Source organism: Mya arenaria, chromosome 15 (genome assembly GCF_026914265.1).
Source record: "Mya arenaria isolate MELC-2E11 chromosome 15, ASM2691426v1".
NCBI classification, from domain to species: domain Eukaryota; kingdom Metazoa; phylum Mollusca; class Bivalvia; order Myida; family Myidae; genus Mya; species Mya arenaria.
Window position 1 is genome coordinate 12,246,032 of NC_069136.1, and position 26,300 is coordinate 12,272,331.

The following is a 26,300-nucleotide window of genomic DNA, read 5'->3' on the forward strand; positions in this document are numbered from 1 at the left end:
ATCCTTAGTCAATTCTGCACCATTCTCAATGGTTAAATGGATTTCCATTTCAAAATGAATTAAAAAAACTTAACTGGAGTGTATTGATCATCATCGGGGAATCAAAAAGAATGCATCACTTTCAAATATCAAATGCGAATAATACCTTATGTATTCTGTAGTCGGAATTATAGCAAAAGAAAATTATAAAAAAATCGGCATGAATTGGCCAAATAAAATGTGTTGTTGATTTTTTCGATCAGGAAACCTCTAACCTATCCGTCCGCGGACGCTTAACATAGAAAGGAAATGGTATGGTCTAATGCAGTTGCAATCATGTTTGAATAAGATGGTGTCCGCTTAGCGCAGTGGTAAGCGCTATCACTTCTTAGCTAGGCGACCAGGGTTCAATTCATGTCAGTTTGATATGTGGTCAACAAGCCGGACAAGTGGGTTCTCTCCGGGTACTCCGGTTCCCAAACATCACAAGATCACACTCTCGAGCAACATCGTGCCAACAAAAGTAATAAATATAATGTTATTATCACTTGTTAAGCAAACGTTGTAAAAAAAATATAAAATAGGATAGAACCGATTTTTTATTCATCATACAGTATCAGTGTATATACATATATCCATATGGCAAACACTTTTAATTAAAATTAAATATTGTGCACGTTGTTCATACGGCGTGACAAGCTTTAAACACGTGACCTAATTGCTGCACTTTTGTTATCAATGAAACGACAAAATGCGCATATATTAAAGGGGCTGTCTCACGTATGATAAAATATCGAAAAAAAAGAAATTGTCGAAAACTGACATAAACTTGGTTAAACACGGTTTTATATCGTGTAACAAGTAACGCCTGCTAGACGGGCACCTCGCGCATAGGAAGCGGCAACAGATTTACCGGAATCACTTGTCAAAGCTAAGGGTGTGCGTTTATCGGGTATAGCATACTGATACATTTAATATCAGAAGCTATTTTGTCAAAATGGCTACCGCTACACCGTGATATATTCATACAGGCGGCTCCAGAAAACATTAGGTGGTGCTGCGGTACCGGATATATACACGGCCTCTCCTGCCTTTGGTGTGGTCACCTGACCGGAAAATACGTCACCGGTCTTCTTAAGTTCACCCAAGCCTTTCATGCGAGGTCCGTACGATTCTTCGGTCGGTAGGCCAATCATAACGTTTTTGGAATTACGTGACCTAATTTTGAATGTAACTTTAGAATCTGCTGGGATTTCGTAATTTACCGGCTCAATTAGTTCACACACGTGTTTTGATAGTGCGTCAGCGTTATATTTAGGAAATTTCTTTGTCGTCTGGTCAGCAGTGCATTCTAATAAAAACAGAGCCGCATATTCGTATTTCTCAGACTTGCCTTCGGCGTAAACGTCCAAACGATAAAATCCAGCCGACGGGAACCGGATATGAACAGTTTTGGCATTTTCTTGCGCAGTCATCACTGTGTACCCAGAAAGTTCAGTTTTGATGTCACTGGCAGCTTTCAGCTCTGCCATAACCGTGGCAGATTTCGTCTGCTCGAGTTTTATCGTCATTTCCGCTTCATCACATCTAAACACTGACATCGATTGTATGGAATCTGCAAATCCTAACTCAGCATAGCTTGGCTCAGGGCCCCAAGCTTTCTTGTGATCAGGGAATGTTATCTTTGACGGCACCACAGATTCGCACCTAAGTGTGTACTCAACCAACTTCCGGAATTTTGCATGGCGATAGTCTTTCGCTTTACCGAACAAGACAAGCGTATATTCCCCAATAACTGGCGGCACGACGCGAACTTCAAACGTCTTTTCGTCAATCCGCCTCATACACCTATACTGATTGACCTCGTTTCTATCCTCATTGCGTAGATCGGCCGTGATGTTTGAGAGCGGATACGTTTCCGTAGAGAACGTAATAGCTACTTCTTTATCGAACGTAACAATCGGCTCCCTGTGGGAAATCAGCTGAAATCCTAGTTCCCGTGACTTTTCCGTCAGACTAGGCTTCTTGTTAAATTCATCAATATCAATTGGACGCTCGAGCAGTTGCCATATTGGGTGCGCTGGAAAGTGGTCGTAGCAAAAAATCTCCGGGTCCGTCATAAACCAAAACTCGTCGAATTGACGTTGAAATTTTCCATTGACGTCGACGAACCCCGACCCCCACGTGCAGTCGATGAAGCGCCACTCTCCCTCCACGTGCACGGCATTCCAACTGTGGTTCCGCTCTTCCATTTTGAACTCCTTATCCGGTTGATGACGTAGGCCCTTGGAACATCCGGGTATCGTCACGGCTGGTATTCCAACCTCCCTACGAAATAAAGACAGAAGCAATCGTATTCATAAAGCATCTTAGTAATAGATATCAGATAAATCTTATTTTTTTGACAACGACAATTACTTTTCAACAAATGTTCACATATGAATTTAATATTTTGAACTTTTTTGATTATTTACATACTTTTGGTGGAAAAAAAGTTTTCTTTAAATCAATATTGGAAAAGAAACATTTCTACATGCAAACAAATCATGAATTACGTCTTATGAAAAAGACATAGGTGTTTGTATCCGTCATTTATGATCACTTCTCTATTTAAATATCCGTTTATGTACACTTAAAGATGCACTCTTACTCCCAAAGAAGATATACCACAATTAATACAATTATTCTATTTTACCAAAAAGGATGATAAAATATCGAAAGTAATGGTTCTTATGAAGGATACCGTGTTTAATTTTAAAGAAAGGTGCTGAAAACACGGTATTTCTACCTTATGAGACGATAGTTGGTCACTGTAAATCTTTTCGGACTCACCAGCCATTTAATATTTGTGCGTTTTTAGCTATAAAGTACACAGTTACAATCTTGTTATCAGTAGTTAATATTTTCCATAAACGCATTTTTAGTAAGTAGTTAAAGGTTTATGACTCAAAACTTAAGTTTGTTAAACAAGTGTATGTATCTATTATAAATACGAATGTCACTCTAAGTGTTGTTCATTACATGTGTTAAAATTCATTGGCAACAATCCTTAAACAATACGCTCACTTGAATAAAATACACACAATAGCTAAAAAGAAAAGAGAACGTTACGAAACGTTGGTTTTCAAAGGAGACGTATTTACTTGCACAGAGCCGTCATAAGGTTGACGTAGCTGCCTTCTCCTTGACGTAACGTCGACGTGGCGTCATAACGTAGCCGATCTGATAACGTTTTATCTTTGTCATACATGTAGCTGAAAAGGCAGTGTGTACATTTTAAGAGTTTAAAATAACAAGCAATATTTAATTAAACTTCATAATAATTCCATTGGAATTTTACATTTTGGTTGCATAGCCTAGATATATTGAATTCGTCGGTGGGGGTATTTTGGGGTATCTTTTTCCACTAAAATCAGCCCAATAAGCTTCCGATCATTGAAAAAACAAATTCTTCAATGATCAAAGGCCATTGTTGATCTATTTCATTGTGTACATTGTATAAACAGTTATAAACGAATAAAACTTTGCTCTGTTCTTTGTAAATCATTTTACTTTGCAGCATCTTAACGTGGTTAGTTGACTGATTTCTGTCACAGAAGATAAAAAACATTCTTAAGCGTCCCGTGCTCATGATTACGAGTTTCAATTTCAGTTTCAGGTCGCAGTCTAGACTCAGCTTTGAAGAGCACTTTTATTAAATCACAAAGGATCATCTTTATTTCATCCGTTTTACAAAAATAAATGTAAATGTTTGTATAATTTGAAATGGTTATAAAATTTAGCGAATTTCATCATCAATATTATCCAGAAGTAAAGTTAAAATAAAATAATGATTTTCAGTTTGGCCATCTGTGACTGAACACAGACTGGAGACTGTTGGTAACCATGGCCAGATGACAAAATTTTATTATGGGAGCTTCTAAGACCAAAAAAGCTTGTTTGTACTATAGTTTGCAGTCAAATCTCGATATGTCGAAGTCGTCGGGATCGGGAAATACTTCGAGATAACGAATATTCGATATAACCGGAATATAAAAGGTGCATACAACTAAGTCGACAAATTCGAAAGAAGTTCGACATAACCATAATATCGAGATAACAGATTTCGACTAAGCGAGTTTCGACTGGAATTGTACACTGGGTACCGTAAATTTTAGCATAAGGGCACCTGTAGACAATAACAAGAAGAGTTAGGGACATACATTTCAAAAATATTTCTGCACTAAATTCTTTAAAATGTAACAAACTGCATAATTAAATAATAATTCCGATACAAAAAAGGATTTTAGCATTGTTTTATAATTAGTACTTGCGATACTGGTAAACTCATTAATACATTATAGCAATTATATGAAACCTGAAAGCAGAGTTAATTTTAGACAGTTCAACACGAACTCAAAACAGTGATGTGAACTTGAAAACATGTCAAAAAGCATGCAAAACTATTGAAAATTTACACGACTGTTGACGTTTGGTTAATCTATTTTATATGAATAAAAAAATTGTTGCCAGGCAATATGTGCATTGGCTTTTCGACCATCACTAAATAATATAATGCCATGGTTTTATGTCCATCCTATTAAACTGATACAAACTATACATAGAATCTAACCAAGAAATATTTAAAAAAACATGCGACCATGTATATTTGCGGTATATTCAAAAAGAAATAAACTGATAACAAAACAGACAAAAAACACCGAATGACGGGATTATGCGAATAAACATTATGACTTTTACAGATTTTCGTATATGCCAAGGGGTTCCGATGGGTTATCAAAAATTCATCGTATTTCGGAATTCCGTATTTTGCTAGAGGGTCGTAAATCTAGGTCAAAATCAATCTTATACATTCTACGGCGAAATATAATAACTCATCCCATGTTTCCTATCAACATGATAAACTAACAAAATGCATGCTTGTATATATGACATATTAACAGTGCAAAACACATTTCGGCCGAACGGTGTTAGACAAAGTCGAACAACTTCATATAACAGTTTCAAAGCATTCAGAACAAAATGACATTGCAGTCAAAGACATAAACGATATCAATTCAGCATGCGTTTCGACGGAGTCCTGTTAAGCAAGAATGCCAAAATTGTCCAAAATGCATCCCTTATTTCTTACCATTTCAATATAAATTCTGCTATAACCATCTCGTGTAACCAACCATGTCAGTTGCGTTGGTGTATCTTACCAGATAACACAGGTTAGACTACAATTGCCCCCATTGCTCTAACTTCGAACAAATGGAAATTGGTCAAAAGTCACAACCATGGTCGTTGAAAGACAATATTGTTGTATATCTGTACGAGTCTCACCCAGGTGGTCGTTGAAGGACGATATTGTGGTATATCTGTACGACTCTCACCAAAGTGGTCGTTTAAGGACAATATTGTGGTATATCTGTACGACTCTTACCCAAGTGGTCGGTTAAGGACAATATTGTGGTATATCTGTACGACTCTTACCCAAGTGGTCGGTTAAGGACAATATTGTGGTATATCTGTACGACACTCGCCCAAGTGGTCGTTTAAGGACAATAGTGTGGTATATCTGTACGACTCTTACCCAAGTGGTCGGTTAAGGACAATATTGTGGTATATCTGTACGACTCTTACCCAAGTGGTCGGTTAAGGACAATATTGTGGTATATCTGTACGACTCTTACCCAAGTGGTCGGTTAAGGACAATATTGTGGTATATCTGTACGACTCTCACCAAAGTGGTCGTTTAAGGACGATATTGTGGTATATCTGTACGAATCTTACCCAAGTGGTCGTTGAAGGACGATATTTGGTAAATCTGTACGACTCTCACCAAAGAGGTCGTTTAAGGACAATATTGTTGTATATCTGTACGACTCTTACCCAAGTGGTCGGTTAAGGACAATATTGTTGTATGTCTGTACGAGTCTCACCCAAGTGGTCGGTTAAGGACAAAATTGTGGTATATCTGTACGACTCTTACCCAAGTGGTCGGTTAAGGACAATATTGTGGTATATCTGTACGACTCTCACCCAAGTGGTCGTTTAAGGACAATACTGTTGTATATCTGTACGACACTCGCCCAAGTGGTCGTTTAAGGACAGTATTGTGGTATATTTGTACGACTCTCACCCAAGTGGTCGTTTAAGGACAATATTGTGGTATATCTGTACGACTCTCACCCAAGTGGTCGTTTAAGGACAGTATTGTGGTATATTTGTACGACACTCGCCCAAGTGGTCGTTTAAGGACAATATTGTGGTATATCTGTACGACTCTCACCCAAGTGGTCGTTTAAGGACAATACTGTTGTATATCTGTACGACACTCGCCCAAGTGGTCGTTTAAGGACAATATTGTGGTATATCTGTACGACACTCGCCCAAGTGGTCGTTTAAGGACAATACTGTTGTATATCTGTACGACTCTCACCTAAGTGGTCGTTTAAGGACAATACTGTTGTATATCTGTACGACTCTCACCTAAGTGGTCGTTTAAGGACAATAATTATATTGTGGTATATTTTTACGACACTCACTCAATTGGTCATTTAAGGACAGTATTGTGGTATATCTGTACGACACTCACCCAAGTGACCCAAGTGATCGTTTAAGGACAATATGGTGGTATATCTGTACGACACTCACTCAATTGGTCATTTAAGGACAGTATTGTGGTATATCTGTACGACACTCACCCAAGTGACCCAATTGGTCGTTTAAGGACACTATTGTTGTATATCTGTACGACACTCGCCCAAGTGGTCGTTTAAGGACAATATTGTTGTATACTAGTATCTGTACGACACTCGCCCAAGTGGTCGTTTAAGGACGATATTGTGGTATATCAGTACGACACTCGCCCAAGTGGTCGTTTAAGGACAATAATATGGTATATCTGTACGACTCTCGCCCAAGTGGTCGTTTAAGGACAATACTGTTGTATATCTGTACGACTCTCACCCAAGTGGTCGTTTAAGGACAATAATGTGGTATATCTGTACGACTCTCACCCAAGTGGTCGTTTAAGGACAATAATTATATTGTTGTATATCAGTACGACACTCGCCCAAGTGGTCGTTTAAGGACAATAATTATATTGTGGTATATCAGTACGACACTCGCCCAAGTGGTCGTTTAAGGACAATAATGTGGTTTATCTGTACGACTCTCACCCAAGTGGTCGTTTAAGGACAATAATTATATTGTGGTATATCAGTACGACACTCGCCCAAGTGGTCGTTTAAGGACAATATTGGTGTATATCTGTACGACACTCGCCCAAGTGGTCGTTTAAGGATAATATTGTTGTATATCTGTACGACACTCGCCCAAGTGGTCGTTTAAGGACAATAATTATATTGTGGTATATCAGTACGACACTCGCCCAAGTGGTCGTTTAAGGACAATATTGTTGTATATCAGTACGACACTCGCCCAAGTGGTCGTATAAGGACAATATTGTGGTATATCTGTACGACACTCGCCCAAGTGGTCGTTTAAGGACAATAATGTGGTATATCTGTACGACACTCGCCCAAGTGGTCGTTTAAGGACAATAATGTGGTATATCTGTACGACACTCGCCCAAGTGGTCGTTTAAGGACAATAATGTGGTATATCTGTACGACACTCGCCCAAGTGGTCGTTTAAGGACAATAATGTGGTATATCTGTACGACACTCGCCCAAGTGGTCGTTTAAGGACAATAATGTGGTATATCTGTACGACTCTCGCCCAAGTGGTCGTTTAAGGACAATATTGTTGTATATCTGTACGACACTCGCCCAAGTGGTCGTTTAAGGACAATATTGTGGTATATCTGTACGACACTCGCCCAAGTGGTCGTTTAAGGACAATATTGTTGTATATCTGTACGACACTCGCCCAAGTGGCCGTTTAAGGACAATATTGTGGTATATCTGTACGACACTCGCCCAAGTGGCCGTTTAAGGACAATATTGTGGTATATCTGTACGACACTCGCCCAAGTGGCCGTTTAAGGACAATATTGTTGTATATCTGTACGACACTCGCCCAAGTGGCCGTTTAAGGACAATATTGTTGTATATCTGTACGACACTCGCCCAAGTGGTCGTTTAAGGACAATAATGTGGTATATCTGTACGACACTCGCCCAAGTGGTCGTTTAAGGACAATAATGTGGTATATCTGTACGACACTCGCCCAAGTGGTCGTTTAAGGACAATATTGTTGTATATCTGTACGACACTCGCCCAAGTGGTCGTTTAAGGACAATATTGTTGTATATCTGTACGACACTCGCCCAAGTGGTCGTTTAAGGACAATATTGTTGTATATCTGTACGACACTCGCCCAAGTGGTCGTTTAAGGACAATAATGTGGTATATCTGTACGACACTCGCCCAAGTGGTCGTTTAAGGACAATATTGTGGTATATCAGTACGACACTCGCCCAAGTGGTCGTTTAAGGACAATATTGTGGTATATCTGTACGACTCTCACCCAAGTGGTCGTTTAAGGACAATAATTATATTGCTCTCACCCAAGTGGTCGTTTAAGGACAATAATGTGGTATATCAGTACGACACTCGCCCAAGTGGTCGTTTAAGGACAATAATGTGGTATATCTGTACGACTCTCACCCAAGTGGTCGTTTAAGGACAATAATGTGGTATATCTGTACGACTCTCACCCAAGTGGTCGTTTAAGGACAATAATTATATTGCTCTCACCCAAGTGGTCGTTTAAGGACAATATTGTGGTATATCTGTACGACACTCGCCCAAGTGGTCGTTTAAGGACAATAATTATATTGCTCTCACCCAAGTGGTCGTTTAAGGACAATATTGTGGTATATCTGTACGACTCTCACCCAAGTGGTCGTTTAAGGACAATATTGTGGTATATCTGTACGACACTCGCCCAAGTGGTCGTTTAAGGACAATATTGTTGTATATCTGTACGACACTCGCCCAAGTGGTCGTTTAAGGACAATATTGTGGTATATTTGTACGACTCTCACCCAAGTGGTCGTTTAATGACAATATTGTGGTATATCTGTACGACACTCGCCCAAGTGATCGTTTAATGACAATATTGTGGTATATCTGTACGACACGACTCTCACCCAAGTGGTCGTTTAAGGACAATATTGTGGTATATTTGTACGACTCTCACCCAAGTGGTCGTTTAAGGACAGTATTGTGGTATATCTGTACGACACTCGCCCAAGTGGTCGTTTAAGGACAGTATTGTGGTATATCTGTACGACTCTCACCCAAGTGGTCGTTTAAGGACAATATTGTGGTATATCGATACGACTCTCACCCAAGTGGTCGTTTAAGGACAATATTGTGGTATATTTGTACGACTCTCACCCAAGTGGTCGTGGGTACGATCCCCACTATATGAACGTTCCATTAGCCAAAGTACTGGTTTCTCGACGGACTCGAGAAGGATTCATATAAAGGCTGTCTAAACAATCGAACTTGAATCCTTAAGTATAAATTATGATGCCGGGTGCTCTATTTTCCTTAACCGAATTTGCCACAGTAACCTACATTCTGACCGGACATAATACACATTCAAATCTAGCACCAAGACAAACATTCTGGCCAAGTTTTATCAACCTTGAGCATAACATGTAACCTCTAGAATCTTATACGTACCAAGGTTTTTGGAAGTTAACATAGTGACTGGCGTATTACCCGAAATGACCCAAAATCAAAATTTACTTATATATCATTAATACAAATATTGTCACAAAGTTTCATTAACTTAGTGCATAAAATGTGGCATTTCGAGTAAAACAAAGTTTGTCAATCAAATGAGCTAGCTACCTACATTTTGCACCGACATGACCTATTTTCAAACCTGACTTATAATTAAGACACACGTATTGCCTGTGTTAATGAAGGTCGGATAGAAAGTGCGGTATAAACAACATTAATATACAGTCCTATTATTTATCACGGCATGGCCCATTGTCCAATTTCACCTCAATTTAATCACGACAAATATTTTTACCAAATGTCATGAAAATTGAATTAAAATATGTTGTCAACAGATTGCTTTTCTTTTCATTCACCTAGTAACCTTGGTTTAACCCACGTCGTCCTATATCAACCTCATTGCAGCTTATACAGAGACGAACATTCTGACCAAACTTATCAAGATTGGGCCAAGTGTTAATAGACCAATTTTAAACGATGTACGGACAGGCGGACTTTGAATGATCCTAAAACCTTGCCATGTTAAAGGTTGGGTATAATTAAAGTTAGTAATTTATCCAATGTTGCTAGATTTTGACAACAAGTACGATATTCAAGTACACCGGGGGGTACTCTCTCATCTGGAGTGCAACCAGTACGAGGGGATGTTTTAAAGACCATGAGAACGTGCATCTCGTGGGGTTCTTACTTCGACCTCCCTGGATGAGAGGTGGACACCTACGCCAGATGACCTTTCTCGACCCATTCAATTTTTGGTCAAAAACGGATATGAACTTTTCAAGAGCGTAAACAGTTAAGTGAAGGTAACCCGCTCGCCATTGGTTACCGACACCATACTGAGTCTCACAATTAAAACATGGGTTTATGCGAACTAGACAAGCTGGAGAGAGCATTCAAAGCTTTGGTTTTGTTTTATGCGTTACAAAAACTAAGTGAATTTAAGCAAGCACATAGAAATCGACAAAAGCCGCGACTTTTGTTCCCAAACCTGTCAATGATTGGTTAAGAAATCGCAAAATTCGCCTGGTTGTTGGCTAAAGGTTAAGATACCAGAAGATTATTGGCAAAATGCACCGAGTCGCCCGATCTTCGGCGATATACAAGTACGGAAAAATAATTAAATAAAAAGTGTTTTCAATTGTCGTGATGCCTTCCAATGACAGGATCGGGTGTGAACGTTTCGGAAGTTGTCAAGTCTATGGTTTAACATATAAAGAGAACATCAAATATAGTTTCTAAGGGATATACCTGTCAGCAATCCTTGAAATATATATACATGTGTTAGTCAGTATGTTAGTTGAGGTATAATTGTTATTTCCAAATGCATGCATAAAATAAGAAGAGCGTTAACTCGCCCTTCCATAGAGACCAACAGTTTCAATTGAACAATAACAGAAATGCCCTTGGCCACAACTCCAGGGTGCGTGGGGATATACAGCTGGCTATTTCTAGCTTATCTATAGTTCGAGATATAACCTGGTTAAACATTTGATGAAATCTTTTGCTTGGTGGAAAAAATAATGAAAAATTATTTCAGAAACAGATCAAAATTGAACAGCAGTTAGTAACACCGCAATGCGACGAAACTAGATTTTTATTTTAAATATCTGATTTTAGCTGTGGCACATTCCAAGCACAAGTAGTGACCTTCACCTTTGTTCCTACAAACCCCTAACTATCTACAGCTTATTATATTCCAAGTGAAATCACTGCGCACCATTCTGAACTAAAATTATTGAGACAAAATTGCTTTCAAATTTATTGTTCTGTAAATTGATCTTATCCAAAACCTAGTGGGTGTTTCAGAAGAGCTCACTTTATATTAAGTTTCATTTATCTACATGAATCTTTGAAGTATTGAGTGAAGCGTGTTGTTATTTCAACAGTCTTATTCATGCTGTCTTGTTATCATAAACGAAGTTCTTTGAATTAAACATGTCAGCAGACTTTTATCGGCATTATATATGAATGAATGTGGTTTTGAGATACATATAAAGAAATGACTTATGATTGTTGTGATACTAGGACCTGGCTTAGTAACAATATTTCATTGCTAAAGTTATGTGACAAAAGGTTTACTCTCTATACGAAAACACCTCTCCTGCAATGCGTCGGAAAACTGTGCACTTTATAAACGAATTTATTTTTGTTCTTTTATATATACATGTACTACTATTTCGATGCATTATCGAGGCTGCATCCCCTTTCCGCTACCACGCAATTTAATAAAGGCGTCATTTCGCATTTCTGAGACTTGTCGCCTCCCCTTTCCGCTACAACAATATTAAAGGCGTCATTTTGCATTACTGAGACTTGTCGCCTCTCCTTTCCGCAACCACAATATTAAAGGCGTCATTTCGCATTACTGAGACTGGTCGCCTCTCCTTTCTACTACCACAATATTAAAGACGTCATTTCGCATTACTGCGACTGGTCGCCTCCCATTTCCGCTATCCCAATATTAAAGGCGTCAACTCGCATTACCGAGACTGGTCGCCTACCCTTTCCACTACCACAATATTAAAGACGTCAATTCGCATTACTGCGACTGGTCGCCTCCCATTTCCGCTATCCCAATATTAAAGGCGTCAACTCGCATTACCGAGACTGGTCGCCTACCCTTTCCACTACCACAATATTAAAGACGTCAATTCGCATTACTGCGACTGGTCGCCTCCCATTTCTGCTATCACAATATTAAAGGCGTCAACACGCATTACCGAGACTGGTCGCCTACCCTTTCCACTACCTCATTATTAAAGACGTCAAATCGCATTACTCTGGTCACCTCTCTTTTCCACTACCACAATATTGAAGACGTCAATTCGCATTACTGAGACAGGTCGCCTCCCATTTCCGCTACCACAATATTAAAGACGTCAATTCGCTTAACTTTGGTCGCCTACCCTTTCCTCTACCACAATATTAAAGACTTCAATTCGCATTACTCTGGTCGCCTACCCTTTCCTCTACAACAATATTAAAGACGTCAATTCGCATTACTTTGGTCGCCTACCCTTTCCGCTACCACAATATTAAAGACGTCAATTCGCATTACTCTGGTCGCCTACCCTTTCCGCTACCACAATATTAAAGACGTCAATTCGCATTACTCTGGTCGCCTACCCTTTCCTCTACCACAATATTGAAGACGTCAATTCGCATTACTTTGGTCACCTACCCTTTCCACTACCACAATATTGAAGACGTCAATTCGCATTACTTTGGTCGCCTACCCTTTCCACTACCACAATATTAAAGACGTCAATTCGCATTACTTTGGTCACCTACCCTTTCCACTACCACAATATTGAAGACGTCAATTCGCATTACTCTGGTCGCCTCTCCTTTCCACTACCACAATATTGAAGACGTCAATTCGCATTGCTTCAACCCGACTCTCCAGTCTCGGAAAGGCTTTAGAAGCGATCTTCAGGAGTTCCATTCGGCACTCTTTGAACCAAAATATATAAAGGAATGGATCCACAACAGAGGCAAATAGTTCCATAATATTAAACAGTAAGTACAGATCGTCACCAGACAAAGTTTCAATAGAAACGCCCACTATCATCAAAACGAGAGGAACTAATGAAGTGATCACAAATGCGAATGACAAGCCTGTGCCTTTTTGAATCATGTCTTTCCACAAATGTGTCCTTTCAGAAGGATTATTAATAGAAGTGCGTAAAATAAAGAAAATCTTTATGTATGTTATAATGAAAATCAAAACAGATATTCCGATTACAAGAGCTGGTTCTATTTTCATGTAACTTGGACACTTCTGTGAAAACCCTCCAGTACCATTTGGACAAATTATAAGTTTGAAGCTCAAAGATAATGCCGCATATATGACCCAGAATACAGCAACAGCGTTTCTTGAGCGACTATAGATTACATACTTCATATATAACCTACTTGAAGTGAAAACAAGCATCCGTTCTAGTCCCATCATTGCAACTGTAATAAAATTTAATAACACGCATGTCCGGCCAATTCGTATCAATACATCTTCAGCGTTTGTTCCCGGGAAAGCGTTTGCTCCTATGAGACAACAGTTTGAGAGAATGTGAAACACCATCAATCCAGAAGAGAGAAAGCGGTTGAGTCTTGGAGTTTTCTTGGTTCTGATCATTACATACAATGCAACAGCGTTTATTAAACACGTCGTACCGAAGGCTGATCCAAACCATATCTTTACTTCAAAAGGAATCATCGTGTTTTGTCTAAGATGAAATACACATACCGACAACTTGATTCGTCCACAAACCGGAAGTTCAATTTGTTCACAAACCGGCAGTTCAATTTGTTCACATACCGACAGGTCAATGTGTCCACATACCAAAAGTTCAATGTGTTCATATACCGACAGTTCAATTTGTTCACATACCGCAAGTTCAATTTGTTCACATACCGGCAGTTCAATGTGTCCACAAACCGAAAGTTCAATTTGTTCACATACCGACAGTTCAATGTGTCCACATACCGAAAGTTCAATTTGTTCACATACCGACAGTTCAATGTGTCCACACACCGAAAGTTCAATGTGTTCACATACCGACAGTTCAATTTGTTCACATACCGACAGTTCAATTTGTTCACATACAGGCAGTTCAATTTGTTTCAATATGAACAAATACCGACAGTTCAATGTGTCCACATACCGACAGTTCAATGTGTCCACACACCAACAGTTCAATGTGTCCTCACACCGACAGCTCAATGTGTCCACATACAAACAGTTCAATATGACCGAATACCGGAAGTTCAATTTGTTTACAAAAAAATATCCCGTTGTGTTTTGCCTTCGTTCAAATTTCAGAATATTTGTCAGAAGCATGAATACCCGTACAAGGGCATTCTTATTGGTAGGACAATAACGACCTTTTATCTTTGGACTGTATTTATAGTTTATCGATGGCTCTACAGCCAATTACATAAAAGATGTTCGACTCAAGTTTGACGTCAATTACGTCATAAGCACATTATAATAGAGTTACCGCGATGATTATCCGCGCGGTGTTTTGTAGTATCAATTATATTAATTAATGCTATTTAATCTTGTCATACATTAATCAGTGGTACAGTGTCTGAAAATAATCCGATTGAGCGTCATATAATTTTGAAAATTAGAACAGATATTGTGACTTTGGCTAATTGGAATTTACATTCGGTGATAATTAATAAGTATTGTTTATTTTTGCTTTACTTAACCAGTAAGTCGGCATTAGCCGGGCGATAATACTAGTCAACGGGCAAGAAGGGGGCGGATCCAGGTGTTGACGTTAGAAGGGGCGTAACTTAGGGGCGTAACCTTTTGACTTGCAACCCTCCATCAGAGCCGACTCTTTTTGTTTCAAATGATTGTAGAGGGTATTGGGGTTCTCGCCCCGGAAAATCTTAACAATTTCTAGTATAAAATGGTGAATTTTCGGCGTATTGTTTTCGCCCAAATGGTAAAAATTCTTAGACGATTGGTGGATGCACGCCGGGTGCGCCCCACCCCCTAGATCCACTACTGCATACTATTTATGTAAATTTGAGTCTTCATGCGCTATTCTTGTATGATCCATATATTTGAATGAATACCACCCTGTGCTTTTAGTTTGCTTGAATACAGAGAAGTTCAAACGATCCACCGAATCCGTTCAATACATTCATGTAGAATAATGTCTAGTGACTCGTGCATAACTATGCTTATATAGAGATGCTTTGATATCTCAACTCTTAACTCAACTCAACTCAATATTCTTGTATTATTTTACAGTTTACAGTTAAATTAAAGCATAAGAAAACTCAATATTACATGTGGTTAAAATTATAAAGAGTTGTATTTGTGGCAATAATTACAGTACATTTGTATCTGCACATTTATCAGAGACAGGAGCCGGTAGATGGCAGAAACCAGTTACAATATCACCATGGGCCGATTGATTAGAACTTTGTAAAAGTGATGGAAAAATGGAGTTTATTTATTAGAAGATGAAGTATATGTATGCATACAGTCGAACCCCGTTGGCTCGAACTACAACCGACCATCAAAATACCTCGAGCCTCAAAAAATTCAAGCAAAGCGGAATTTTTTACCTTCAGTTTAAAGAAATCGGTCCTTTACATGCAGTTTGAGCCAACGAGGAATTCGAGCCAAGCTAGTTCGAGCCAACGAGGAATTCGAGCCAAGCGAGTGCGAGCCATCGGGGCATGGCTGTTTTGATCACTTTGTGTCGGCGTGTTTTATATCCAAGTATTTTAATGTCAATATCAGAGAGATAAAAATAAATAACATACACAAAATTGCACCAGTTAAAGATGGTGGACCCCAGCCCTCATACCTAACATATAAATCACATATTTCGGTTCCTTGGGAGGATGCGCATGTTCAAAGTTGCGGCCCCAAATCGCGCCCCCTCTAACACCAATTTCTGGATCCGCCCCTGCCATTGTGATGTCGGTAAGTGAACGTATAAAAATGGCGGTATTTGAGGAGATTTTCAGGGGGTATGAACACTGTTTGGAAACATATAATTCACCTCATGTTGTGCAATTACATTATTGTAGTCGAAAATGACATCCATATATTTACTAAAATCCTCGCGCAATTAACTGCATCCTTAACCTTTCAACGATTTCGTCGATCGTTTAGGCAAACAATGTCAGTTGCATGAAAATGTGAAAAACGCCTCAGTCTATCATGATAAATACCAAACTGTCCATCTTAGTTTTCTTAAAGCTGCACTCTCACAGATTGAACGTCGTCTTGACAACTTTTTTATTTCTTTTTTATCTTAGAACGAGCCTATTTTTTGCGAAAATCCATGGAAACCAGTATTATAAGACTGTTGACAAAAAATCAGACCGCAGACTTTTCATATTTAAAAAATGATGTTTTATGCATTTTTCTTCGAACGGAAATACGAAAATCTACGTTTTGATGTTTTGTCAGCAATCTTTTATCATTGGTGTGCAGATATTTACGCAAAAATTTGCTCTCTCCAAGACAAAAAAATAAAAAAAAGTTGTAAAAATGGTCAATCTGTGAGAGTGAAGCTTTAATACGTAGTTTGAGACACCACAAGCATACCACTAGGGCCTTTTTCATAAAGTTTCTAAAAGAAATCAGCTTAATGAAGCAAATGGAATTTTCAAAAACAAATACTTTAGATACCTTCTGTTTTCATCAAATTTATTCATTTGCAGTTTTTACTTGGACCTTTTTCTTGCTCTTTTCATGTTTTTGCGAAACAATATTGTAAGTTTTCTTTGAATTCAACGAAGATTTTCAAATTTATCACTTATATGCTTAATTAACATCACATACGGCACCTTGTCTGAATTTACCGGCGTTTTTGTTTAAAGTATTAAGTATTCCTATACTAAATGTAAATTTAGGATGGATACGCCTGCTTAGAGATTTAAACACGTACCAAACGCGTAAGTAATTTTCCTTCAATTTCAACGTACCGGGGTATGCATTGTCCGCTCTCTGACAGTTTTCATCTAAATAACAGTGATAATTGGGAATTATGATTATATCTCGATTAAAGTTCGATTACCAGCTTGATCATTTGACCAGACCCGGAGTTTGCTTGTCAATATTTAACCAAATTTACATATCCAATTATCTATATTTTACCATTTCAAATCAACTCCTTCCAATACTGGGTGTTGGAATAATTCGGGCATAAAAACATTCCTTATAACGATTGAACCTCAGTTCCCTATCATACCCTAGGTATTTCATAAGCTCTGAAAATAATCTCCAAACCATGCTAACATTTCAATCGACAGGGTTAGGAATCATGTGACTTAAACGGGGTTCTCACACGGGTCAGTTGCACGGGTCACAACCGATGTAAACGAACAAGTTAGTGACGTTAATTTCTAAATAAACTTTTGACCGAAGAGATATGAAAATATTTCTGAGCCTATAAAATACTGTTTTCTGCTTCTACACGTGTGGACTATTTTAGATTTGCTTGTATTCTAATGATGCAATCCTCGGTCGCAATTGACGTGTTTGTTTACATCGGTTGTGACCCGTGTTGACTCATGTGTGAACCCCTTTGAAGTCACGTGATTCCTCTTCCTAGATGACAACAAAACTAAGGACAGTGCTACCTTGCCAACCGCCCGCTGCCGCACCTTTAGTACTTTTATTGCATAGTATAAACACTATCATAAAAATGATTAGTTTGTCTATGTGATATTTTTCAAACGTTATTTCTATAATCATAAAATCTTTAGATAAGCTTTAGATAAAGACGCTCTATACATTCATAATCATATTAAAATTTAAGAGGATGGTCGGATACCCACGGGCCCCAATTTCTCCAAATCTCTTAACATGCCTAAGTATCGTATTTCATTCAGCCAAATTAGTTACTTAAAGCTGGAAACAATAACAATATAATATGATTAACCTTAATCCAAGCTGAAAGTCGATTTTTGAGCTTATCTTTTTTATCAAGATTACCCTTAAAGCAAGTTTCTTTAAAAAGACTCAAAACTCTATAAAAGCAGAAAATTGAACAATTTATCCAAACACCTAAATACTGCGCTTAGTTCAAGCCGCATTATACCGAGGGACGTAAAGATGTTTTGCGAAATCATACATTCGGAACAACTCGGCCATTTAATATCGAAAACAACCTCGGATGTATTCCGGTACATCAATTGAAAATTGTAATGTTTTAACGTGTACTTTATTGACAGTAACGTGTATTATTGAATATATAAATACGATTTCCAAAAGTCAAGTACTTAATTGGTTTTATATTAAAATCACTACGCGATCTACTTGCAGCGTAGTTAAATGTAAAGAATTCTGGCATAGTAAACAATCCATATACATCCGAGGTTGTTTTCCAAGGGAAATGGCCGAGGTGCTCCGATTTGTTCCGGGGTTGCCGACGATGACGGAGAGAGATTCCGAAAACTCACCTGATATTGTGGCAAATCCAGAAATAGAACGCGCGCACTTTGTCTACGTCATTTCCGGCCGGTGATGCCAGGTGCGCCGCCAGACGGTCCACAGCCAGGCGACATGATTCTGGGGTCTAGGGAATATTGAAATTAAAGAGGGTAATGGTTGACACCGGTTTGTCTCAGTCTCTCAAGGGGCGCAACTCTACAGCTATTTCATCGGAGTTAGTGAACTGGCTACAAATGGAAGCCAGGTGTTATTTTAATTAATATTTTAATTTCCTTCGGGTGTAAAGTCCATCGTTGAAGAAGTTTGCAGTTTGCCGACAACGCCAAGAGCAGATAAATAATTTGAAGTTTGTTCCATACATAAATATCAAAAATAACCGCTAACACTATTAAAAATAGTAAGGGCAAGTAGACATAAAAATCCTTTTACTGTTATTAAATCAAACGTAACTATATTGGTTCATTTTTTTATTGAGGTCGCGTAGTTTGGAATTGGTATGGAGGATCACACGAGTATAATGGTCAGGACCAACCCACAGGAGGATTGTAAAATCAAACTAAATTGTGTAAATAAAATATGTTCGATAAAACATTTTTTTATCAACAAATATTTGTATAAACTGAATAAAGAAAAAATAACCATCAAGATGCAAAAAAAAACATATGTCTTATACCGTTATTACAAACTTGGGCCACATTAAAATGTAATAATTTGTCCCCAAACACGTGGGCTACAGTTTTTATTTAATTTACGGACCATAGGACCTGATTTATCAATACTCATTAAAATAGGTTTCAGGTGATGTTTTGTTTATTAAAAATATTCTGATTTTGTTTATAAATGGATAAACTTGATATCTAAAATGACAATTCATTACATATAACAGTAGGAATGATATAATTTAGGAACTGTACGTAGCCCGACTATGCAATAAGCATGGCCTTGTCATTGTATTATTTCCTTCACTTCTTCAAATTGATATAGTTTAGCTTTCAATTGAAATATTTTCTAAAAATATTAGTATTAGTATGATTATTTTGTTTAAAAATATTAAAACGAATACTTCTTCAAATATATTTATGTTAATGCACGGTTGTTTTTATCGGGAACTTGTTTTTATTCAATAATTTCACGAATTGCGACTTACATTTTTAGCGTTTTCGTCAATATGTTTAAATTGCACTCCGACGTCTGTTACAATGTCTTTCTTCTTGCTCTGTGTCGGTTTCGGTGGAGGCATGTTTTTATCACCATTACCAACAACAGCGTCGGCGGCGGCGCGTGCGGATGCGGCGTCGTCAAGATCCTGTAGAAGCTCGCTTTTCTTTTGAGTGCCCGTCAAGTATCCGGCCAACTTTGAGACGGACTCAAATGCGTCGTTTGGTGTCTGTAATATTAAATAAAAAATATGGGTCGAGTGGTGTGTGTTATAGGGGAGGCGGGGAAAGAGGGTGGATGATGCGTTGATCGGTGTCTGTAGTATTAAAACAAATATATAGGTCGAGTTATGGGAATATGAGAGGCGGCGGGGGAGGCGGAGGGTGGATGATGCGGTGTTTGGTGTCTGGTATATTAAAAAAAAAACACCAAAAATAAAAACAATATGGGTTGAGTGATGCGCGGTGGGATAGAATGGAGACAAGGGGAGGCGGGGGTGGGGGCGAAGAGGGCGGATGGGTGCTGAAAACTTGTATCAAAACCAGTTAGAAAATAAACAAAAACATTTTGACACATATAATCTTAATGTAATTAAAAAGGAAAACGGTAACATATATATATGCATTACTATTTGCCTTCGTTTTATACCTATTTGGCTAATACAAGATCCCTAGCTACAACAGTTTAACATTGTTATTAATTTAATAGAGAATAAGAACATTCTTTAAATGTTATCTCAATAGCCCACCTCATCCACCAGTCTGTCTGCAAGGGTAAATGTAGTTGGCGTGACTAGCTCCGACTTCCGGGTCTTGGGCGGGGCGGGTTCCGGGACCCCCTCGGGCAGACCATACATGATCTCACCCCCACTTACGTGTCTGAAGAAAACAAAGAAAAATAATTAGCGATAAAGTTGCATGGGCTCCGGGGTCCCCTCGGACAGGTCCTACTGACCTCATAGACGTATGGGCGGGCCATTAGAGGAGACAGTTTTTAGGATGAACTTGTATATTACATGTAAACATCGGATAGGATATTAATTAGACGCCGTTGTAGATAATAATATGGCAATACATTGTAAATTTGATTTGATTGATTCTTGAAATTGTAATACTTGCTCACCTGACGGGGGAATTCCCGACCCACGGGCTCTTCTTCTCCCTGTACGTGTATCCCTCTGGCGTCACTATTTCCACGGCGGTGTCATCATTCCCTGACGTTTCTGCGCCGGTCGCCTTCATCTTGAGTTACACGAAACATATTTACATCAAACAATGCTATATTACACTGTATACGTGACGTCTATCCGTCTCACGTGGCTATTTATACAGCGGCGTCACAGTTCCTTGGTTAACATCCAATTTTCGCCATCATCTAGGTTAACAAGAATCTGCACGTAAAATATAGTGGTCAGCAAACCATACGATGTCAATCTGAATACATGTTTATTGACGCCGTTTTTATTTACAGCGACGTCGCTGTTCGTTGACGTCCAACTTCCGGTCGCCTCCAGCTTGGATTCAGATGATGCTCAGTAAACAGAGCCATTTAACGCTACGTGACGTGTACCGATATGACGTCACTTTTTCAACAAGGCTTTAAGGTTTCCTGACGTCGCCTTCAACTTACAAATTAAAATCGTTGAAAAGATGCCAAGAAAAAAAGCATGTCGTGTTAATATATGTAATTGTTTTCAAAATGGACATATCTACTTGAATGCTTTTCGATGAAATATCTTGAAATCTTCTCTCTTAAATATTAAGACATTTTTGATTTATAAAAGTAACGAAACGTTCAGTATGCCGGTTTGATATTTTTTAAATAACCGCCAACATTTGTTAATCACGCGAGCGTCAAATTAACGTCCATTAAGTTGACAGTTTTCTTAGAACATGTTAGCATAAAAGAAACCGAATGTCAAGTAGATCAAAATTAAATTTTAAATCGTGAAGACTAGAAAAAATATTGTTTTCTATAATCAATGGGCGAAATAATTTTATATCTAACCCATTGATTGAATACAGCATTAGCCCGCAAGCCCTGCTATTTTAAAATGCCAACTGGACTTGTTCATATTCTGGATTGTTTATGACATTACTTTTTAAACACTGATATGCCAAGCAGTAATATAGAAATTTAGAATTTTCCATCCAAAATGTCTAGTTTCGATGACTGCTTACTTTGATTACATCGAAATCTAACAAATATCAACTCTACATGTTTTCCAATTAGATATAAAGAGGGCCATGCTAATGCAATATATATGTGACGTCTTTAGTCAACGTCATTCCTACTTTGACTACCAACCGTACTGTCATGATAAGTTGAAACCGTAATTATACTCGAACATGAGTCAAATACTCTATTATGTTTTGTCTTGACGATTTAAAACCGCTCACCCTAGTATCCAGTGTAATTTCTGACACCTGCTGGCCGATATTAACATCATTAACGTCTACGACGTCATCTGTGACGCCATTCAGCCCTCCTCTTCGACTTGACGTTGGACTGTCTGCTGCGGCGTCATCGTCCACTACAAATACGCTGGAAAACGTTTGATCGCTATCCTCTTTTTCGTCTTTCATCTTTTCTATGTTTTCTTTTTCTAAGGCAGTTTTAGTTTCACTTTGCCCAAAAGTTTTCTTTGAAGATGGAGTTTTCTTTGCAGATGAAACGGATAAATTTGGATCTATATCATTTTGTTTTGCGTCCTTTTGTTTTTTATTATTATTTTGATTTTCGTCCGCAGAAACAACCTTTGCATTTGCGTCTGGCTGTGACGCTGTCTTTTTATTATTTTCGTTTGTTGACGTCAGAGGTGATGGCGGTTTAGTATCATCACTACGACCTTTTACCATAGGGTCGTCATTATACTCATGTGGCGTCTTTCTTGGTATCTCCGCGGCATTGGTGGCTTTCGGTTGTACGCTGTCCTTTCCAGCCGTCCTATTTCTGACGTCGTTGGCGTCATTTGGGTCGCCGGAAATATTCGATGACTTTGACTGAGGACATCCCATTTTAGAGTTGAAATATTGACCGGATTATCACAACATCACTTTACTGAAATGAACATAATATTCTAATAATAAGTGGCTGAGTACTCAAGCGAAAATGTTTCGATATGAGGTTTTACAAAAAGCTGTATGCACTAGTACCAAATATATCTAAAATAGACCATACCAGACTTAGCCAAAAAAATATAAAACCTCATTGCTCATCTTGTATGAATGGAAATTGGTACTAACGCTATCCAAAGTCGTGGACTTTAAAGACAATATTTGAGCATATATCAACATTTATTGAATGGTTCCAGCCGTCAGTATTGTATTTTTAAAAATCCTATCAATTTGCCAAACTTTATTTAGTCATAAAAAGCGCATTTTACAAAACATGAACGAGTGCCTTTACAAAAAATCGTTCTCGTTTGAATTAACCTATATTATGCGCTTTTTAGGGCAGTGAAATATTTCTTAATACGGGTATCAAATGAACGCATGGGCGGGAAAAACGTAATTGACTCTAGATATATCGGATGGTCGAATGCTTGAGCAAAGATCATCGCATATCATAAATATATCTTTAGAAAAATGCTTCTTTTCGACAATTTATATCATAATTTTAGCGTACTTTTCAAAGCATTCTTCAATAAATATCAAGTCATGTGGAAAACAGAACATAACTTAGGGCTAGACATTTTTCCACTGATTTTAGCGAGATTTCCTCAAACCTCCATACCATACAGATACTTGGATATATGATGTAAAGCAAACCTTAGAGAATTTTTGAAGTTGTTAGTATCTGGAACAAGTATTGAATGCCGATACTATTTGTTTCCTCCGCTATGTTATTATCATTAAAGGCAAATCGCACTAAGAGTGTTCAATGTACATGTATGCACGATTTCCACCTTCAGAGGCATAAATTTCCTGCCCGTAATTGTGGCACACTTAATGGGGGCCCAATGGAATTTCTTTGTTGGTAAAAAAGCTTTAACAAAAACAAACTATTGATTACGTAAGAAAAGTTTACCATTCACAAGTTAAATAATGGACTAGTTACCAAAGCAATTATTGCGACATGTCGATATCATTTGTTTACTGTTTACCAGTTAATTCATTGTATGATGCAACCATGTGCTTGTATTTATATACAAAATATAATCCTATTACTGGTCAACTGATTATTTGATAGACATCTGGCGACTGGTCGATTCTGAACAAAACAACTCCTAGGACCACACATGTGAAATCCGGTATATGGAAAACTGCAGCTAATCGATGATGACATCCTAGCTTTGAAAATGACCATTAATGGCTAGATTATATATCTAAGTTTGCAATGGGCGGATTGTTCAGAACTGTGTTAAAGTTAACAGCGTTGTTAACGTCAATGGGCGGATTGGTTAGAACTGTGTTAAAGTTAACAGCGTTGTTAACGTCAATGGGCGGATTGGTCAGAACTATGTTAAAGTTAACAGCGTTGTTAACGTCAATGGGCGGATTGGTCAGAATTGTGTTAAAGTTAACAGCGTTGTTAACGTCAATGGGCGGATTGGTCAGAACTGTGTTAACGTTAACAGCGTTGTTAACGTCAATGGGCGGATTGGTCAGAAATGTGTTAAAGTTAACAGCGTTGTTAACGTCAATGGGCGGATTGGTCAGAACTTTGTTAAAGATCACAGCGTTGTTAACGTCAACGGGCGGATTGGTCAGAACTTTGTTAAAGATCACAGCGTTGTTAACGTCATTGTTGTTAACGTTAACGTCTCAGCTTTATCTTTTTATATTTATGCAGGTGAGCACATCATCAAATATATCATATGTACAAGTTAACAACGCGTACGTTAATATTGTTGTTAACTTTTTAAAAGCTCTTAACAATCGGCCCAGTATGTGCATAATTGGCGTCAATGGATTTTTTTTATTTGTTTTGAAATTGGACTAGTTTTTTGTCAAGTTTTATGAAAGATCTATTATATTTAGGCTGCAAAATATATTCCATGCAATCGTCTATAACCATTCTTAATTATATATAGAGTTTTGTTATGGCTCAGTAATGTTTCAAGATTTTAAGTAAATTTACTTTGTAGTCATTCCATGCAACAATACTCAGTTCTCAATGTCGAGACTGTCGATAGCTAGGACAAATAAAGGTTTTATAATTGATTGCAACCCGATCAAATCGCTACATTTAACAACCACGGTGCTCTTCCATGCATGAAACATTACTTTAAGTTCGATCAAAGATTAAGTATCGTCAACCAACCGTCGCAATACGACTCGTACGATTGATATGTTGTCAAAAGATTAATATTAGTAGTAGTGGTAGTAGTATAGTAGTAGTAGCAGCAGCAGCAGCGTAGTAGTAGTAGTAGTAGTAGTAGTAGTAGTAGTAGTAGTAGTAGTAGTGGTAGTGGTAGTGGTAGCGGTAGCGGCTGCGGCAGCGGCAGCGGCAGCAGTAGCAGTAGCAGTAGCAGTAGTAGTTTGTTGTTATTATTACTATTATTTCTATCATTATTTTTGAAAATATTATTATTATTTAAAAAAATATATATATATATTATTTTTAAAATCCTTAAAAGATATACATGTGTATACTATTTAAGAACATGCTCTTGTTAAATGCATATCACAGTACGATCCTGGTTCATTATATGAACATCAATCAACGATCAGTAATTAAATGTTCGAACCATGTTACTAAATATATTAATTCATATACCATACATGTATATCTAGGAGCACAGTCTCATTATTATTACACACAAATAAATATCTTAACCTTTAATTGCTTAATCTGTTAATATCACGTTAGATAATAAACATACCATCATTACCAGGCGCATCCGAGTAATGCTGGCATATAATGTTTTATTTCTGTAACTATTAGTATGCGTTTAATATAAATGCAAGCTATCATCCAACCCATCGTTGTCATATATCTTCCTCTTTTAATTAATTGATTATTATCAAAAAAACTTACCTGTAAAGATGACAATCAGTATTCGTGATTCTGTCCTCAAAAGCATTCGTGAAATGTCCCAATTATAAACTTTAATTATGACAGAATTGTCCCAAGTATTCTTTTCATAATAATGACATGTTTGTGTACAGTTTCTGTCTATTTTAGACGTGTTTAAAACCAGTTTTCTATTTTTATCTAATGTTTTGTCAATATCCTTCTTAATACTGTCACGGTCCATGCAAAGCTACGCGTCGCGCTTGATCAAACGATCCATATGATTACAAGGGAGACAAATGTTGAAATTTAAGAAATGTACAGTCCAAATTGTCTCCCTTCTTCGATATAGACCCGTTAAAGGGAAGGTATATAGGAAAGTACCACTGAGCTTATACTATTTTAATATGTTTCTTGATATCATATACCCGAATTAAAATAAAGATTTTTGCCTATTCTTGTATTTCTTGTACGTCCAACTCTACTCCATAAGCCCTACAAAACAGACTGCAAATATCGTATGACATCCTATCCCGCTGGATCAGCTAGTGGGGATTGAGAAAACATAA

General features: G+C 37.9%; 1 protein-coding gene across 1 annotated transcript; it reads right to left on the reverse strand.

The window, feature by feature from the left end:
- Positions 1-565: 565 nt before the first annotated feature.
- On the reverse strand, positions 566-25,949 carry LOC128218728 (kyphoscoliosis peptidase-like). The gene is made up of 8 exons (XM_052926416.1): positions 25,756-25,949; positions 22,173-22,833; positions 20,896-21,014; positions 20,522-20,651; positions 19,763-20,002; positions 18,624-18,739; positions 3,123-3,233; positions 566-2,307 (listed from the first exon to the last, which is right to left on the reverse strand). Exons 2-8 carry the CDS (start codon positions 22,788-22,790, stop codon positions 987-989), a joined length of 2,655 nt encoding a protein of 884 aa, XP_052782376.1. The 5' UTR covers positions 22,791-22,833; positions 25,756-25,949; the 3' UTR covers positions 566-986.
- Between the last annotated feature and the right edge of the window lie 351 nt (positions 25,950-26,300).